Source organism: Oreochromis aureus, linkage group 3 (assembly GCF_013358895.1).
Source record: "Oreochromis aureus strain Israel breed Guangdong linkage group 3, ZZ_aureus, whole genome shotgun sequence".
Taxonomy (NCBI): domain Eukaryota; kingdom Metazoa; phylum Chordata; class Actinopteri; order Cichliformes; family Cichlidae; genus Oreochromis; species Oreochromis aureus.
This window is the reverse complement of record NC_052944.1, coordinates 55,102,082-55,121,873: the sequence shown is the minus strand read 5'-3', so window position 1 is coordinate 55,121,873 and position 19,792 is coordinate 55,102,082. Positions and strand designations below refer to the sequence as shown.

General features: G+C 38.1%; 2 protein-coding genes and 1 long non-coding RNA gene across 3 annotated transcripts; 1 reads left to right on the top strand and 2 right to left on the bottom strand.

Annotated features, from left to right (window-relative positions):
* Positions 1–4,695: 4,695 nt before the first annotated feature.
* LOC116330951 (butyrophilin subfamily 3 member A2-like) lies at positions 4,696–12,999 on the top strand. Its single transcript, XM_039607575.1, has 6 exons — positions 4,696–4,779; positions 9,097–9,187; positions 9,382–9,723; positions 10,529–10,807; positions 10,896–11,015; positions 12,004–12,999. Exons 2-6 carry the CDS (start codon positions 9,106–9,108, stop codon positions 12,465–12,467), a joined length of 1,287 nt encoding a protein of 428 aa, XP_039463509.1. The 5' UTR covers positions 4,696–4,779; positions 9,097–9,105; the 3' UTR covers positions 12,468–12,999.
* Positions 13,000–16,557: 3,558 nt separating this feature from the next.
* LOC120437344 lies at positions 16,558–17,441 on the bottom strand. Its single transcript, XR_005611043.1, has 4 exons — positions 17,384–17,441; positions 17,199–17,261; positions 16,860–16,916; positions 16,558–16,771 (listed from the first exon to the last, which is right to left on the bottom strand). It is a non-coding gene; the product is annotated as an uncharacterized LOC120437344 (long non-coding RNA).
* Positions 17,442–18,256: 815 nt separating this feature from the next.
* On the bottom strand, positions 18,257–19,487 carry LOC120433955 (Fc receptor-like protein 5). The gene is made up of 4 exons (XM_039601150.1): positions 19,412–19,487; positions 19,207–19,251; positions 18,696–18,956; positions 18,257–18,576 (listed from the first exon to the last, which is right to left on the bottom strand). Exons 1-4 carry the CDS (start codon positions 19,440–19,442, stop codon positions 18,257–18,259), a joined length of 657 nt encoding a protein of 218 aa, XP_039457084.1. The 5' UTR covers positions 19,443–19,487.
* Between the last annotated feature and the right edge of the window lie 305 nt (positions 19,488–19,792).

The window sequence follows — 19,792 nt, the reverse complement described above, 5'->3', positions numbered from 1 at the left end:
GTGGTGGAGGCGCAGATGCAACACGCTGGCAGGTAGATGATGGAAAGGCAGGAGGAGCAGAGACCCAAGGCGGTGAACTGCACTTCAGGTAAGAAGTTATGACCTGCAGTCTATCTGGGTCAGATATAAACCAAGTTTAGGTGGAGTTTATTATCGTTATGCTGACTTTTTACAGTCAGTTACAATAACTCGTACTGCGTACTAGCTAGCATGACGGAGTTTCTATACAGCTGGGTGGGTGCTATGATGTTAATGATGATGAACTTGTTTTATCTTATTTTATTTATAAGGTTAGTTATTAGAGTTTCCAGCCGTCCCGTAAAAAACGGAATGGTGTCGTTAAGAGAAAATATTGCGCGTTTCGTATTGAGGTGAAAAGGAACACAGTTTGTCCCGTACTTCAGCTACAATGAAAAAGACACAAAGCTGCAGTTATTCTGTGTCTTTGCTGCACAGCTGCCTCTTCTTCTCTCATTCTCTCCCTCCCCTGTTTCTACTTCAATCATGAAACTGATCAATGATCAGCTGATCGGCTTTCTCTCGTGTTTGTTTATCGCTCACTTTGCGCCAGAAAGAGGAAACCAGCGGATGTTGTGCTAAACAACAGCAGCACGTTTAAGTTTGATCAGCTGTTGTTAGAATTTATTTAATATTACTTTCTAGTATCAGCTGATGTTTGCTGGAGCCACAGCTGTAAAAGCTGCTGGTCATGATGTCGGTTTGGTTATCTGGTGAGAGGGAAACATGCAGATGAAACCAGGAGATGTCCTTACTGAATCATCAGAGCTGAACAGGTGATGGAGAAACAGGTTTACCTTTTAGGTGACATGAATGAGTTGAAGGGAAGTTATGAACTGTTTCTGATGACAAATAACACCAGGATCCTTTTATATGTAGCTGACAGCTGGTAACTGTGCAAAGTTTTGCCAGGGGCCCAGGTAGGGCATTAACAGGGAGAAGGGGGCACTATGAAATACTTTTCTTTCTTTTTCTCATTTAAAATGTCTAGCTTTTAACAAATAATTATCTGAATCTTACAAGAAACGTTTTCATCTGATGTAAAATGTATAGAAATCCATTATTGTACATAGTAATTTTTTTTTTGGTCCCATCATAATTTCTTCAGAAGTAAGTACTGTATATGATGCCAGTATTTTCCCACATTTTCTAGATACTGTACCAGTACTGTGTGTAAAATGCCATCAAAAAGTCAATTAAATTTTATTCTTTCCCACCTGTCTTTCTGTCTCCTTTCAGGAGGATGTGCGGAGGTACTTCAGGAGAGTGAACCCACGCAAAGCTACTGGTCCGGACGGGATTCCCGGCCGCGTCCTCAAGTCATGCGCGGCTCAGCTGGCTGGAGTGTTTACACACATCTTCAACCTTTCCCTCTCTCTGTCTGTAGTCCCAGCCTGCTTCAAAATGGCCACCATCGTCCCTGTACCCAAATCCTCCACCATCTCCTCATTGAACGACTGGCGACCTGTAGCCCTGACCCCCATCGTGAGCAAATGCTTCGAGAAGCTGGTCAGGGACTTCATCTGCTCCGCACTACCCGACTCACTGGACCCTCTACAATTTGCATACCGCCACAACAGGTCCACTGATGATGCCATAGCCCTGACACTCCATACTGCCCTGTCACACCTGGAGAAGAGAGACACGTATGTGAGAATGCTGTTTGTAGATTACAGCTCAGCATTCAACACCATCGTTCCCTCAAAACTGGACAGGAAACTGCAGGATCTAGGACTGAGCAGCTCTCTCTGCAGCTGGATCCTTAACTTCCTGTCTGACAGACGCCAAGTGGTCAGACTGGGCAGCACCACCTCATCCCCCATCACACTGAACACTGGTGCTCCACAGGGGTGTGTACTGAGCCCTCTCCTGTACTCACTCTACACCTACGACTGCACGGCCACTAACAACTCCAACATCATTGTGAAGTTTGCGGATGACACTACAGTGGTGGGTCTTATCACCAACGGTGATGAGACAGCCTACAGGGAGGAGGTCAGCGCCCTGACCCACTGGTGTCAAGACAACCATCTCACCCTCAACGTCGCAAAGACAAAGGAGCTGATAGTGGACTTCCGGAGGTGCAGAGGAGTACACACCCCATCACCATCAACGGCGCCGCTGTGGAGAGAGTGAGCAGCTTCCGCTTCCTTGGTGTACATCTGGCTGAGGATCTTACGTGGTCAGTACACATAAACAAGACAGTGAAGAAGGCGCAGCAGCGCCTCTTCTTTCTCAGGAGACTGAAAAGATTTGGCATGAGCCCCCGCATCCTCAGGACCTTCTATCGCTGTGCCATTGAGAGCATCCTCACTGGATGCATCACCACCTGGTACGGCAACAGCACCGCTTACAACCGCAAAGCTCTCCAGAGAGTAGTGCGGTGTGCTGAACGGATAATTGGAGGTGAGCTTCCCTCCCTCCAAGACATCTACAGGAAGCGGTGCCTGAGGAAAGCGGGGAGGATCATCAAGGACTCCAGTCACCCCAGCCATAAACTCTTCAGACTACTTCCATCAGGAAGGAGGTTCTGCAGCATCCGGTCCCGAACCAGCAGACTGAGAGACAGCTTTTTCCACCAGGCCATCAGACTGCTGAACACGTCATAGACACCTCACCCTCACTACTGGAACTTCAACATTATGCACTCCATACTGTACATTAATGCCACTGTTTTGCACATACCTACCTCTGTATATTTTATATTTTATATATCTTATTTTATTGTTTACTCTATTTCATTTGTAAAACATGTATATACACACTCACACACACACACACACACGTAGAAAAACATATTTAGTACACACATTCAGTAATGTATATACCTTTATATATGGTACATATATTTATTACTTTTTAGATTAGCCATTTTTATATTTTGCTTGTTGCACGTTATTGTATTTTGCACAACTCTGTTGCTTGTGAAGCTTGCACACAAGAATTTCACTCGCATGTACTGTACCAGTGTACCTGCACATGTGACATGACAATAAAGGTGATTTGATTTGATTTGACTTTTTAAAGGTTGCCATGTTAGAAAAAATATTTTGCCCTGCCATGCTGTTTATTGAGGTGGCAAATGAATAGTTTATGAAAATATATCTAAATCTGTCATCAGTAATCAGTAATGATCATGTCTCACCTCTAGTCTTCTCTGTCTTAATTTCAGGTTTTCACCATGTGTTGTAGATAGTTCAGGAGGTTAACTCGACCAAGCAGTCTACTTTTGGGTACTGTTTAGAATACCAGAATAGGGAGGATGGTGAAGGTTTAAGTTTATTAGACTGACACATATATACCAACAAGACAGTGTACATCACTGTGACAACAGCGTTTGTTTTCATTCAAAGGATTTATGGTTTTTTCCTATAATACTTGGTGGGCCGGTCTCTAGTCAAAATGCCCGGGCCGATTTTTTGTTCCAGTGCAGCCCTGAATACATATACATTTATAATGATAAATATCAAGTGAAAAAAGGTTTTTGAAAAGAAACAATTTAAAAAAAACATTGAGGAACATTGTACACGTACTGTTTTGTATTTAAGTGTCGTAACCTGTTACTGTAATGCACAAAGCAGAGTATAAAGGCAGCAGAATTTGAAGCATAGATGAAAATCATTTTATGAAAGTTTGACCATATTTGATCCTAAAGAAGAGGTCAGAGGTCCAAAGTAACCTGATATTTGCTATTCCGAAGTATCATTCCCTCCATGCTGTCAGTGCCAATGATGACATAGTTTTAAATAAACGGCTGTATATAGCATCTGTTGAACTTAGGGAGAGGTCAGAGGTAAAATGTGACATGATATTTTAAATCTTTATACTTGTTATTACACAGCACACTTTTAAGACTTTTAAAAATCATAGTTTTGAAGTTTTAAGGCTTTTTTTCAAAAGTTGACCTTGAACACCTCTGTGGATGTGTGACAAAGTGGAGGAGCAGTTGCAATGCTCTCCATTTGTCCCATATCTGTTTACCTTTTTTTTTTTTTTGCACATTGTACACATTATTCTGTTTCTATGTATTTGCTATGATTTGCTATTTGTCAAGTAACATTGCTTCACTCACTATCCTGGGTTTGTTTGTGTAAGCGTTCTGTTGCCGGCAAATCAAACATTCTGCAAATTAAGACAAATACTAAGTTATGTTTCTTTATATTTTATTATGTTACAGATTAAGTCATTTGTTCATACTTACTTTGTTTGTCTTTTCAGTCTTCATGAGGGTCAGATGTGTTTTGTTAAGTTACATTAAATTAAGTTCACTGTAAATACATTGCTCACCTTGGAAACATGAAATGTCTGCATAGTCTGCTTCCCTACCACCTTCCTTGACGTTCGAGTCTGACTACCTCACAGGATGTAAATCAAATTTTATTGATTGTTATAACATGATCCTGTTCTTCACCCTACAGAGTATCAGAATATATTCAAAACCTTTAGAGATGCTACCAAAAACATGAGCTCCTTGTTGAAGGTAATAAGAAACAACTGAACCCATTTACAAATGATCTGTACTGATCTGTTGCAATATGCAATCAAGGTCAACCGTCCCTGTGTTCGTCATACTCAGAGTTTCTCTGATAGACCAAGGAATGTGCAGCAATGAACGTTTGAAACTGATCCGACCGGAGTGTCCAGTTTGCAGTGACTCGTTAATACTTGTCTCAGTTCCTGTTTCCTGCTCAGCTCCAATGATTCATTTTACTTTAACAGCGACAGTTTGAATCAGTTTGGATCACTGTGTCTTTATCTGTGGTAAGTCTTTTTTAATTTATTTGTTGGGTTCTTTGTTGTTTTGTTTTTGATTCAGAGAACAAACAAACAAGAACCTTCTAACAAAACACTGAAATATGTGGTAAAAACAAAAAAAAAAAAGGCATTTTTTTCTACAGACAAGAGTCTGAATAAAGTCAGACTGTTGTTTTGCTGTCAAACTGTGAGCTCATACTAGATGATAAATGTGTGTCAGTTGTTAAAAGCTGCACAAAGCTCCAAATGTAGCAGCAAAGTTTGAGAAAAGCTGTATTTATGTTTATAAAGAACTGTTCTTGCAATCGTGCAGAGACCTGCACTTAAAGCAGGACTTTGTCTCATCGAGGTGACTTAAAAGAAACTCTGAGCTTTTAGTTTTAGTTATGTGCATAAGTTACACTGCTATGGAGCACGTGCATTACAAAGTAAAAGGTCATAGTCTAAGCTGATCTGTACTCCTTTTGATGGGTCACCTCCATCCTTGGCTGAGCCTTTGTGCTTTTCTTTAATTTATTTGCCAAATAGAGATAAAACACAGAGCTGACTGCAGCAGCAGGTTTCTCAGATTTTCTTTCTGTCAATGCCACAGACTGCTGCTGATTGCTGTGCTGTTTACAGAGTTTGGTGGAGTCAGCTCACATCAATTGTTTCGGTTTCTCCTCTGAAAATGACTGCTTCATGCAAACTCAGGAGCCCAGCTGTCTGAAAACAAGAGTCAGTTTCCTCCTCAGAAAAAATCTTGAAAGTTCAGAGGTGTTTGTTTGATTTTAAGCTTTAGACTCATCAGGTTTGTTCCACACTATGTCAAGCAAAGGTAGAGAGCTCGCTTTTCTACTTTCAAAGGAAAATATAGTAGGGACTCGAGGGGTGAGGGTACTAGCCCAAAGACTCACAGTTCATAGTGAAAAAAACAAAAACCTGATGATGACATATCACCTGTGATCAGTTGTGGGAGGATGACAGTCATTAGTACAATGTCAGGAATGTTACTCTAGTGAGTGAAACACAAGAGTGTGACTACATTTTGGCTGTGTTAAAGCTTGTAACATGGATTTTTGCAGGAAATCTTTTTTTTTTAATATCTAGAGTCTTTTAGCCTTTTACTCATCCATACTCAGCTGATGCATTTTGCACCATTTCGATACCTTTGTGTACAAAAATCTACACACACAAAATCTGCCAGAAAAACCTCAACCAACAATATTTTTTCTGCTTTTTTTCACAAATCACTTAATCAAATATTAAATTATCTTCAGGATTTTAAGCCTTTAAATGCCACTTTAAATGTTTGAATTATAAACTATTTATTGAAAAAACTCATAAAAAAACATTTTTCCATGTAATAAATAGCATGAGGATGGGACATTGGGGTTGAATAGATTCTTGGACATGTCAAAGAACACACACAAAATTGATTTGATTGCATTATTATTTTTTTGTGTAGTGCCTCTCGATACAAAAATGCCTCATTCACTTCGACATGAAACCACGTTTTTTTAATCTCTGCTGTTGTATTATAAAACCATGCATTCTGTAATGTCAGCATTTTATTTTGAAGAAAAGTTGTTAATTTTTACGGTGGCCCTGAAGTGCAAACCACAAAAACAAATCACAAAACGCACAACAAATTGAAAAGCGCAAAAGCAAATTGAAAAGCGCAACAACAAAAACCAAACCGGAAGAGGTAGGTACCAATGCTGCAACAACAGGCATCACTGATTGGATGATGGATCCGGTAGCCTTTTGAACCGGAAGTTGTTCTGCCGAATGCAGAACAACTGTCCACAACTTGGACAAAACATGTTGGGCGTTTATCAATATGCGTACTTGTGCGTACTTGCGTTCTCGTGTACTCGTGAAACGTCATCAGTCGGAGACCAAGTACTGTTCCAATTGGCACGCGCATCAAGCCGAGAACGCGAAAAAGTCCCGGATGTGTTCTCGATCCGCCCGTTTTATCGAGCATGCATCGATGGTGACTTGGTACAGCTAAATATCCCAGAATGCATTCCATCCAAAACTCCCGGACTCCCGGCACATCGTTTTCAACCCCCCCCCCCCCCTTCCCACCACCACCGCTCGCGGACTTCCCACTACTCAGGTTAAAGAAACTCCAGCAGCTGTCTATAGTATTGGGTGTCCACTAAAATAAAAATAAAAGCTTTCTAACATCTCACCTGCTTGTTTTTATTAAGGTATGTACACGTATGTACATGTACACTATTTTTATTAATAGAGGTTTCACTACTGAGGTTACAAATGATATATAAGTCACTTAGATCACTTCTAAATGTTAATGTTTGGTTTATTTCAGTGTTTTATTTTTTCCTGAGTAAACCGGTTTGGCTGTGATTACAGTTAAGCTTCATAACATGTTACTCACAGTTAAATTAAGAGGGGACGGCAGTAAAAACTCCGGACCTGTGACATCATCACATACGCAGGTGTTCCAATTGTACATATCGCGAGTCCGTGCTCGCGTTCTCGGCCAGTATGTACTCACCGAGAACGCGAGTACGTACTCACATACTTGGGCATTGATAAACGGCCGTTGACTGCTCTTTCTCATAACCACGTTCGGCAGAACAACTTCCGGTTCAAAAGGCTACCGGATCCATCATCCAATCAGTGATGCCTGTTGTTGCAGCATTGGTACCTACCTCTTCCGGTTTGGTTTGTGTTTTTGCGCTTTTCAATTTGTTTTTGCGTTAAGTGATTTGTTGTTGCGCTTTTCAATTTGTTTTTGCGCTTTTCAATTTGTTGTGCGTTAAGTGATTTGTTTTTGCGCTTTTCAATTTGTTGTGCATTTTGTTATTTGTTTTTGCGCTTTTCAATTTGTTGTGCGTTTTGTTTTTGCGTTAAGTGATTTGTTTTTGCGCTTTTCAATTTGTTTTCGTGCTTTTCAATTTGTTGTGCGTTTTGTGATTTGTTTTTGTGGTTTGCACTTCAGGGCCACTGTAAATTTTCACTTTTCTACTGTTTTTGCCACTTATATTATGGAGACATGTGACCACCAGGGAGTGATTGATGTGTGTGTGTGTGTGTTCAGTTCTGCAACATTTGACCTGGTGCTCTCTACAAATCAACTTGTTAAATTTGATTGAATGGTAAATGGCCTGCATTTGTATAGCGCTTTACTCAGTCCCTAAGGACCCCAAAGCACTTCACACTACATTCAGTCATTCAACCATTCACACACATTCACACACTGGTGACGGCAAGCTACATTGTAGCCACAGCTGCCCTGGGGCGCACTGACAGAGGCGAGGCTGCCGAACACTGGCGCCACCGGGCCCTCTGACCACCACCAGTAGGCAAACATGGGGTTAGTATCTTGCCCAAGGATATTTGGCATGCAGCCTGGAGCAGCCTGGGATCGAACCACCGACCTTCTAGTTAGTGGCTGACCTGCTCTGCCACCTGAGCTACAGCCACCCACATGATTGAGTAAAAAACCTTTTTTTTACAGCCTCACATTAGCATTTACAGTTACCAGAGGCACAAAGAGTGCTGTAAGTGCTGAAATTTTCTGCAGTGAAGGAGTAAAAGTAACATCATTATTATTTCTGGATACTTGTGCATTCATAAACATCTAAATTGTGTATTTTAATTACATTCTGTTATTGGTAGCTACTTGGAGAGTTTGCAATTTGAAACAAAATCCATATCTTCTATCAGCATTAAATAGACAGTAAGTCTATTAATTGCAAACAGGACAATAGAAACCATGACCTATGCACAGACACAGCTTATTGGAGGAGGGCATCATGGATATACTGGACTCAATATTACATGTGTCTATTGTCTCTCTACTTTCATCGCTCTATCAATTTGATCTCTTTAGCGGTTACTGGTAAGAGTCGATGTGGCAATCAGAAATGTGAAAGTGGCCAATGTTTTATCACTGTTTATCAACAAAAACATACTTTTGTGCAAATTTTCACAAACCTTTGATTTTGTAAAAAAGTGTTTTTGTTATTTTGCTTGTAGTTTAATGACTTCACAAAGATGAGTAACTGGGCAGTGTCCAGGTGACATGCTAGCTCTCACCAAGAGCTAAGAAGAAAAAGTCAACAATTCCCAGTTTGTCTTTCAGTTGAATGTCCAGATTTCCTGCAGTGTTCTTGATCTCTCTTGTTACTGTTACTCCTGGAAAGAAGCGCATTTCTAAATGATTAAAAATAAATTTAACATAATTAAATACGTTTTCCAAATGTAATATTACCGTGACAGTCTGCAAATCAGTCTTTGACTGTTTCATTTTTCTATCAGAGAATGGCTTAATATGAAAAAAGTGTCTTGCTATGCTTTTTTTTGCAGACATCGAGAATGGGTCCTATAAAGAATAAACATCTCTTGGTTTTGCATCATGTGGTTGTCTTCCTCCTTTTTCTAACACAAACTTGTGATGGTAAGTTGCACACAAACATTTATAAAATCCACAATTTAGAGTGCTTACCTCTAGTCTTACACAGATGATGAAAACACACTGTAACAGAAACAGTTTATGTTGATGTAGTTAAATAAATCAATTACATATCTTACTCGGCCTCATCTTCACAATTACAAAACTGCTGAACTGTATGTGTCCCTAAATTTGTTTAGGTCAGCATCAGATGATTGGTCCAACTCAGCCAATAGTGGCCATGATTGGTGATGACATCATTTTGCCATGCCACCTGGAACCTGCTGTGGATGCTGTTGACCTGACTGTGGATTGGTCCAGAACTGACCTCAAACCTAGATCTGTCTATGTGAGGCGAGAGGGAGTGGAGCTTCTGACTGAGCAGAATCCTTTGTACACAGGAAGAACATCACTCTCTGTCAACAAACTGCAGTGTGGAGACATTTCATTGAAACTCTCCACAGTACAACTCTCTGATGCAGGAACATACAAATGCCTTGTACCTAAATTTAATGCAGGAACTGTGGTGACGCTTGCTGTAGGTAAGTTTCATTTAATTTAGGTTAATTTCTTCACTTTGCAATTTAGATGTCAAGAAAGACTTCAAGTAACATAGATATTGAGGGTCAAAGGGCACTCAGAATAACAAGAGGGATAAAGAAACACTTGGGTCAGCTCCAGTAGAAAGTGGATCATTCACAGAAACATATGAGTTTTATTCTGGGTAACCAAAATAGCTCTTACTTGGGCTAGAAAATACTTCCTTGACAGATATGTGGACTGAGCATATTGACATGAACTGACAAGAGGGAATGAGTACAGAGTCATTGGCATTCTGGTTTTCTGGCCATCAGGGCACACAACCTGACCAGTGTAGCACATGAAGCAGCTGGGTTATTAAGCAGTGCAACTGGACAAATAAGAGAGGTGCATAACAAAAAACAAAAGTACTTGGAATCACAGGGGATTTGTGCACCCACTAAATGGGCTTTTTGCCAACCGAGGGGTATCTGGCCCCATGAGAAAAACAATTCAGCCAAGGAGGCCATTTTACCAAGATGAACCAGAGGAAAGCTGATTTGACAAAGAACTACTTGGATAGGTACAAGTTAATTTCAGGCTATATACAGGAAGTTTGAAAAAAGAAAATGGAATAAATAAGTAAGATTATTAAAATTTTGACCAGTTAGATTGGCACAGTTGATGTCACATAGCATTGGGCCTCTCTATAAGTTTACAAGGACAATTTGAGTTAAGGTCAATAAGAGAGAAATTTAGGCCGACTCTAACTATTTTACATATATATATATTGGCAACTACATTTCAATATTTTGTCTTTCTTTGCAGGCTCAGCTTCCTCACCGGTCATAGAACTCACCGATGTCAAAAATGAAATGGTGTTAGAGTGTAAATCTAATGGCTGGTATCCAGAGCCTCAGATGTTGTGGGTGGACAGTGAGGGAAAACCTATTTCTGTTGAACCTACAAAGAATGTCAGAGGTTCTGATGGGCTCTATACTGTGAGCAGTAAAGTGACTGTGGAGAAAGGACAGAGCTACAGCTTCACCTGCAAAGTTCAACAGAAGAATATCAGTCAAATCAAAGAGACACACATCCATGTTTCAGGTAGAAATGCCTTTTTTTTATATCACTCACATTAATTTTCAGTTACAGAAAGTAGAATCTGGCAAATTATGTCTCTTTATATTCACAGGTGATCTCTTTATGGTCCAGTCTAATACTGCTGTTCACATTATCATCAACTTGGCTGTTTGTTTAATAACCGTCGGGACAGCAGTAATCCTAATATGGAAATGGGGACAAAAGAAAACCAGTAAGTTCAAACTTTATTGTACTTTTAACCCCAACCTCAAATTATTATCAGACTTTTTTAATGTCTTGTTTTAGTGTCACTGTCTTAAGTAGTACAAACGTGATTCAAATAAAAATGACACAAACAGTTATGTTAAAGGTGCTCCAGGGAAAACAGTGGATATCTTGACTCTCTGTCTGCATTTACAAACTAAGTGTCAATTATTGGCAAGTGATTGCCCATCTGTCGGAGAGTAACTAGACTTAGTTCAAGTCACGCTGTGATTATTTGTTGGCAGCTTGCATCCTATTAGCAACCTGTGCAATTGCCTTGTGATCAAAGTGGAGCATAGAGCACCCTCAACCTCTAGAAGAGCAACTGGTTGCCACAACCACCTGCTGAGTGTGTAGAAATTCCACAAGTTGCCTTCCTATTGTTTTCCTCTAGTGTGACTGAGACATTTTGGGGGCCAAGGTAAAAATATTTGAGGAAATCACCCACTGTAAAATTATAGTTATAGATACAATATAAATTAAAACTTTTTGTGCTTTATCCTTGTTGTAGGAATTGTGACCAAAATGTCATGTTTGCACTCGTTTACTCATATAAACAAAGCAGTGAAAGAAAATTAAATGTGAAAATTAGATATGCACGAACAGATAGATGTGGTTTTGAATAAAATTGGCCAAACCTCTCTGATTCACACGTAGCAGTTTCAGTACATCTAATGTTATTTTTTAAATATCGTTCATTAGTGATTTCTGAAAATCTATTTTCACTGAATTTTGAAATACATCTGAAAGTCAGTCCTTCTCAAAAGACTCTACATTGTTGTAGGGTGCTAACCATAGTGTCAGTCTCTATAGTAATGCTTCAGACTGTTTATTTCCATTTATATTTGATTACTGGTATAGTAAATTAATACTGTCAACACATGTGAACACATAAAAATGACTAATATGTTGTCCTTATTTTCCAAATATTTTTTTCCTGCAATTTTATCACACAGAAATCAGCAAAGATGATGAGGATGAAAATCAAACAGAGATGGAGGAAAAATTACAGAAAGAATGTGAGGAAAAGAAAAGACTTGAAGATGAGTTGCAGAACAAGGATGAAGACTTAAAACATGTCAGACAAACCATTGAAAAACTGATGGAGCAGAAGACATTTCTGAAGAACCAGAGAGAAAAACTCAACACACTACAGCAGGAGGACAAGACAGAGATGAAAGAGGCTGTGAAAAAAGAGAAAGAAACCCCATTACTTGACAAAGAGAAAAAAATGCAGAAGCGTGGAGATAAAAAAACTAACCTGGAAAAGAGAACAGAAGTACATGAAGAACTGTTAAAGATGACAGAAAAACTAATGGAGGAAACGGAGAACATTATAATCCAAATAACAGAAAGAAAGGGAAAGCTAGAAAAAGACAAGGAACAAATTATTAAACACTTGAGAGAGACAAAGAAATGAAAGAGATTCAGAAGAAACTGTCAGAGAAACAAGTGGGAAGATATGAACAACTGTCTAAGAAGTCGGGATGAATTTTTCTTTAATATATTTCTTGATAAAATCATATGTACGAGCTGTTGTGTCATGTTCAGTTTACATTCTCAGAGTCTCTCCTTTTTTTCATCATATGGAGACAAACACATATGCATAAACTAAATACAAGAAATTGAAAAAGGAGGAAGGGAACACAGAATAAAAGAAAATCAATTAAACACTCAGCACTGGCAACATAAGACAGGAAGTACAGACTACAGAGACACAACCACTTCTTGTTCTCTGTGTTTGTTCATCTTTCTGTCTGTGTGTCAAGGTTAAGTGGTTTCTATATGTACAGTACATACACGGCTGTGTACAGTAAGATCGGGAGGCAAGATCTGAAAACTGTTGTTCACAAACGCTGTCCATCTAATCTGACTGAGCTGGAGCTGTTTTGCAAAGAAGAATGGGCAATGATTTCAGTCTGTAGATGTGCAAAGCTGGTAGAGACATACCCTAAAAGACTGGCAGCTGTAACTGCAGCAAAAGGTGGTTCTACAAAGTATTGACTCAGGGGGCTGAATAATTACGCACACCCCACTTTTCAGTTATTTATTTGTAAAACAATGTTTGGAATCATGTATGATTTTCGTTCCACTTCTCACGTGTACACCACTTTGCATTGGTCTTTCCCATGTGACAAAATGTGGAAAAATTCAAGGGGGTCAAATGCTTTTGCAAGCCACTGTACATGTAGAAAATATAGAAAACAAAGCAACGAACGTGAAGAGCAGAAAATCACTGCATCAAAGCACACCGCCATCTTTGATTTAATGACAGTTACAATTACATGATGTTGAACATGAGTTATTTTTTGTAGATCCAACTTTCCCATAGTGAAGTAGAGCCAGCAGCAGCAGCAGAGCCACCATCATATTGATGAACACAGTCTGCAAGATGAGGTAAACATTATGGTAGGGCTGTGATGAATCTGTTTGAAAAACACAAAAATAACCAAAGTAAGTACAAAAATGTAGTTTTTAAAAGATGATTAGATTATTAATGGAAATATCCAAACCTACCTGGCCCTATGCAAAAAAAGAAATTGGCCCACTCTTGTTTGCAAAATCCTTTAAGCAGCATTTTTTTTTTTACCACACTGGAGGGGTTTCAAGCATAAATGGTTTGTTTAATGTTATGTCAAGCATTTCAAACAGATTTAGGTCCAAAGTTTGACTAGACCACTCCAAAATCTTTATTTTGATTTCAATGACTTTGTTACTTTGAGTGTCCTACTTTTTTTTCCTAGTCTATCATTACTTGTTGAGATCTTGTAGTGTATTTCACTTTATCAGATGAGTTCTGTTTAAGTGAGTCAGCAGGTCTATGGGTGTGACATGTAAAACGCAAATCCTGTTTAAATTTATTAAAGTAAAGTAAAGTATTTTTTGTACAACACTGTATTTTATCTTGTACTAGACCATATTTCAGTTAGAGACATGCTTGTTAGGCTCACCCAGAAGGTGATGCGTCTGTTTGGGGAACAAATGTAATGCAACAGTTTTAGATCAGTGGTTGACCACAGTGAGTGTGTGTGTTACAAGCTGTAATGACTCTTTTCTTGTAAAGAGCATTCATACACATCAAAGACAACAGACAGGTCAAGTCAGGTGCTTTTAGTAGCATTCAGCCTCATATCCACTTATAAACATGTGCGTCTGGCAGCCAGCTGTGTCTAACTAACTAGACAAAAGTTATCACGATTTATAAACATGGAAACCAAAACCAAATGAAAAATTTTCAATTACAAAATCTCTCACTGAGATGTGATTATGTCTTCAATCAGTTCACTCTGCAACCTGCAAGATAGAATGGTATAGAAAAAAAACATTAACTAAAACAAACAAAAAACATAGAAACAATTTTTGTATTCTGTACATTGTAAACCAATTTTAACTTCAACGAGTAGTTGCCAAACGTGTATTATCACTTTTGATGTAATGTATATTTTTCTTGTACTCTGTACTGTATCAAGGATTTTTTTCTACATACGTGTTTTTTCATGGCAGCATTATTTAACACAAGTTTGGGAGTGAGTATATAAGCTATATACAGTGATGTGAAATAGTGTTTGCACTCTTCCAGAATTTTTAGTTGGTTTTTTTTTTGTATTTTTGTTACACCTGAATGTTTCAGATCAAAGAAATTTAAATATTAGAGCTAGATAACACAAGTAAACACAAAATGCTGTTCCTAAATACAGGTGTTCATTTTAAGGGTGAAAAAAAAATACAAATCTACATGATATTGTGCCTTTTTAAGGTCATGCAACAGCAAATCAGTTTAGGTCAGTATTGAGGTCAGGACTTTGACTGGGTCACTCCAAAATCTTCATTTGGACTTGCTAGAGTGTTTTGCATTGTCCTGCTGTAAAACGCAAGTCTGCTTTGCTGGAGGTCACAAACAGATGACCATACTGTACATACTCCTTCAGGATGTTTTGGTAGAGGTCCTGAAACAGGAAAACAGCCCCAGACCATCATACTACTACCACCATATTTTACAGTTGCTATGATGTTTCTTTTCTGAAATGCTGTAGGTTTTATTATATGTAAAGTTTATTACATGTTATGTAATGTGACTCAAACCTTCCAAAAGAACTTTTTGTTAAAGGAAATTTGTATTACTGTTTTTAAAGTGTTTGTACTCTTATAGTGTTTAGCTTCATTTAAACTTAGTGTGTGTGTGACATTAGTGTAATCACTGCATGAGGAAGCTGCTGAACAAACCCTGATATGGCCAACGAACTCACATATCTTCAGTTTACATATACGGAGTTGTTTCTCTTTGTATGCTCCACCCAAGAATGGAATGCAAGCTGTCTGACTATATAATAAAGAACAAGGGAATGCCCTGGCACGAATCCTCCGTGACTCGTCTCATACACGTCGCTGTGTGGAGACTGTGTCGGGGCACCGCCCATGTACATGTAAAAAGCGCTGAGTCTGTTTTTCTTGCCTCCTGAGTTTTCTCTTAACACTTTTGTTTTGTCAGTCCACGAATATTTTCCTAAAAGTCTTGGGGATCTTGAAGATGTTTTTGGCAAATGTGAGACATGCCTTTGTTCTTTTTGTTCAGAAGTGGTTTTCTCTTTGAATTCTTCCATCATTTTTAACCAGTCTCTTTCTTATTGTTGAATCATGAACTCCGACCTTAACTGAAACATGAGGCCTGTGGTTCTTTAATGTTGTTCTTTGAGTTATTTTGTGACTTCCTGGATGATTCGTTGATGTGCTCTTGGAGTAATTTTGGTAGACCAGTAACTCCTGGGAAGATTCACCACTCTTCCAGGATTTTTCCATTTGTATAATAATGGCTCTCACCGTGGTTCATTAGAGTGCCAAAACATTAGAAATGGCTTTGTTACCCTTTCAAGACTGATAGATTTCAGTGACTTTGTTTCTCAGGTGTTTCTTTAGTTGATGATGATGTTGTTGTTTTGATATATTTTAAGTAGATTCACTTTGTCAGACAGGTTCTGTTTAAGTGATTTCTTGATTCAACAGGTCTGCCAGTAATCAGGCCTGAGTACTGTTAGTGAAACTGAACTTTCCCAGCTTTCCGAACAATGTGATTAATCACAGTTAATTCATGATTTAACAAAAAGAGTAATCATTTCTCACACAGGACCAGGTAGGTTTGTATAACTTTTCTCCCTCAATCAATGGAATTGTTAATTAAAAACCGCATTTTGTATTTACTCGAGTTATCTTTGTCTATTATTAAAATGTGTTTGATATTTCTGAAACATGTTATTATGAAAATGCAAAACACTAGGAAATCAGGATGGGGCCAACACTTATTCACACCACTGTATATCTATATTATAACACTGGAGTTAGCATTGGAGTGTCTACACTATGAAACCCATTCATCCCATTTATTCATCTTCATCACATATTATCTGAATGCAACACATAAGGCATAGCTGCCCCCAGTCTTACCATCTGTATTGGAGAATAAAAGGGATCCTCTGCTATGGGTTGGTTTATACCTGGTGAGAGGATCTTTGTAGTGGGTTCTGACTCTGCTTTGATAATAGATGGAAATAAATTAGTTGGTAACCCATATTTTTATATAATAAAACACTTGTTAGGGGATGTTTCTGTTGTTGCTTAATCTAAGCATCATTATTAAATGGGTTTAATCACAATGAGTCTCACCTTGTGGCTGAGTGTCACCCTGGGCTAAACTGTAGTAAATGGATCTAGAAGACAGTTCATCTTCATCTAATAGAATGAAACCGAAAGAAACAGTGGGAGTGAAAAGATAGGAAACCATAATAACATTATGGCTTTTAATCACAATGAGTCTTACTTTGTGGTTGAGTGTCACCCTGGGCTAAGCTGTAAATAGGTCTACTGGACAGTCCATCTGATGGAGAGAAACAGTGAGAGTGAAAGAATAGATGACCACAGTAATATCAGTGACAATGACCAAGGATTGCTAATCTCTATATTCAGTGGTTTTAATTTAAGGTATTAGGGAAGTCTTGAATATGTTGTCCTATAATAAAATTACATTTGTTTGAAGCCCATTTTTTATGTAATAAAACACTTATTTACCTTAGATTGTTTCAAATACTTGGTGATATTTCTGCTGTTTGCGTAATAATAGTGTCACTATTAAATGACTTTTAATTACAGTGACTCTTACCTTGTGGTTGAGTGTCACTCGGGACAAAGCTGTAGTAAATGGGTGTAGACAACAGTGCATCTTCTTCCATCAGAGAGAAACGGTAAGAGTGAGAACATGAATAACCACATTAATATCAATAACAATAATCCATGTTTGCTTTTTTTACTATATTCATAGATGTGGTTGAAAACTCAGAAACATACCTTTCTTCTTCTTGTTTTTTCTTACAGCAGCACATGTTGCTCTACCTGCATTCACTCTACTGGCCTCTATGGACACGGAAACACAAAACATTAAAACACTAAAACATTGATAAACTACGTCTTAGAGTAAATAGATGTTACTGTAGTGTAAAACAGGCACGCTGATTTCAAACAATGCCTAACCTAATCAGACAATACATCTCTTGGGCTGAGAATAATCTGCTAAATATTATCATTATAATAATTATTTCAGCTTCTGACTAAAAATAATTTCTAAAATATAAGGTAGAGAAAGTATTTGTTATGAAAAATAACTGAACAATAACAATAAACAGATAATATTAACACAGTATCTCTGTTCTGACCTGTTTGAGCTTCAGTCGTGCCTTAACCATCTACGTTCCGAAAAATGAACAAGATATTTTTTCAAGTATTATATGTGAAATGCAGTTATTACTTTTAATTTTTCCATGTCACAATATTTAAGGTGCCTTGATTCCAGATTACTGTTGCTAAGAAAACATACATTTTTGGTTTAACAGCACATGAGCACAGCAAAAAAAAAAAAAAAAAAAGCAATGAATCCAAAGTTTTGCATGAAAAGACAATTTTTCAATATTTTCATTACCTCTGTCACACTAGCCTTTGCTAAAATGATACAGTCCAATGGCCACGACCAGGAGAAAAATAAATAAAATGGTGGCAGTGATCCAAGGTGTGGCAGCAGAGGAGGAAGGACCTGCCTCTTTGTGACTGTCTGGATTAGTAGTTGAATTTACATTTTGAGAGTCTAAATGACAGTTTGAAAAGAGAGAAGAGTTGATTTAAGAGAAAAAAAATCCAAATCTTCATTTTCAACTATTCAGTGTTTGTTCAGGCTGACACATTTAAATAGTTATGTGTCAGGCTCAACAGTTTTGCTTCACTTTCGTTTGTCTTTGTTTCACCTGTGATATTCAGCGAGCTCTCTGGTGATTCTCCAGCTCCTGAGATGTTACACTTGTAAAGTCCTTCATCTGATTTTGAAACTCCGTGGATGGTCATGTTTCCTGTGGAGCTTCTACAGATGTGACCTCCATCTTTGTAGAAATCAGCTGTAAAGTTGGAGGAAGCAGTTTTGTTTCTGCAGCTCAGAGTCACAGTTTCCTCCATTAACACAGGAACAGCAGGACTCTCCAGGATCACAGGACCATCTGAAATTACAAGCATTTGACATTTATTTAATATAATGAATTAAATAGGAAGCAATATTAGATTATACTCAATATTTATCAAACACTGTTGTTCTTTCTTTATTTTTCTTCAAACGTACTAGTGACACAAATGTTGATAATGTTACTTCTTATTCCTCCTTCAGTCTCATACCAGTACTCTCCACTGTCGTCTGTATAAAGAGTTTTCATCTTGCAGGATGATCCTGTTGGTGTCTTCACGTTAGTTCTGTTACATGATTTTATTTTCCCTTTAAATTTATGCACAACTTCACAATAATCGACTCCTTCACAGTAAAATGTTACTGATTCATATTCAAAGAACTGCAATCTGTTTGGAACAACACGAAGAGAAACTGCATCTGAAACAAAGTATAAAGAAAGAGTCAGTTTAGAATTTTATTACTAAAACTGCTGCACTATACTGCCGCAATGACAGAGTAAAAGGACGTTTTTTTTTAAGTGTATCATAATTCATGATAATTAATCATCACAGGACACGTTACACTAAAATCACAAAAGAACAAGAAACAACAACTTTTCTTCTGAATTGCTCTTTCCTCCAAAATGTTTAATAATTTTTATATAGGTGAGAAAATAGCATGCACGCACCAATTTTCTGATCCTGTACACCAAGCAGAATCACAATGGTCATCACTGAAGAGACACAACAAAGTTTCATATTTTCTTTTTGACTTTTAAAGCTACGAGTGAACGTATCATCACATCTTATAACTGAAAAAATGGATTTGGTTACTGTATCTTTAGGTAAAACGAAAAATGTCATACGGTGAAGTGGAAATGAGAAAGTACTCACACAGCCTAATGCACAGAGCTCTGACGTCCATGTTGTCTTGCTGCCGGCTAAAGACTGCAGAGTAAACTGAAGTGTAACAGCAATGAGCAGAGGTATCTTCTTGCTAATAAATAAATTTTAACATTAAATATTTCTAGGACGTTGCAACACAGTAATCCAGAGAAGCTGAGTGGCTTCTGTGTCAAGTCAAGCCTCCCTGTTTCAGTTCACTGTCAGTGGGCGGAACATGAAACCAGTTCAGACTCTTTTTGGTGCAACTTGTAGGCTGGTTTCCTATGTTCACATTCTCAGTTTTGGTGTAGTATGTGCGTCACTAGGAACTTGTTCTTGTTTTTAATAAGACGGCAATTTTTTTTTTTTGTTATTTTCTGATTTCTCTAT

What these genes read in the sequence shown, in the direction of transcription:
- LOC116330951 (XM_039607575.1), top strand. Translation starts at nt 9,106, where the DNA reads ATGGGTCCTATAAAGAATAAACATCTCTTGGTTTTGCATCATGTGGTT. An exon ending in TGTGGTGACGCTTGCTGTAG is followed by an intron (nt 9,724 to 10,528) that starts GTAAGTTTCATT and finishes CTTTCTTTGCAG; the next exon opens with GCTCAGCTTCCTCACCGGTC. An exon ending in GACACACATCCATGTTTCAG is followed by an intron (nt 10,808 to 10,895) that starts GTAGAAATGCCT and finishes TTATATTCACAG; the next exon opens with GTGATCTCTTTATGGTCCAG.
- LOC120433955 (XM_039601150.1), bottom strand. Translation starts at nt 19,442, where the DNA reads ATGGACGTCAGAGCTCTGTGCATTAGGCTGT. An exon ending in AGCTCTGTGCATTAGGCTGT is followed by an intron (nt 19,252 to 19,411) that starts GTGAGTACTTTC and finishes GTGTCTCTTCAG; the next exon opens with TGATGACCATTGTGATTCTG. An exon ending in TATCAACATTTGTGTCACTA is followed by an intron (nt 18,577 to 18,695) that starts GTACGTTTGAAG and finishes TTGTAATTTCAG; the next exon opens with ATGGTCCTGTGATCCTGGAG.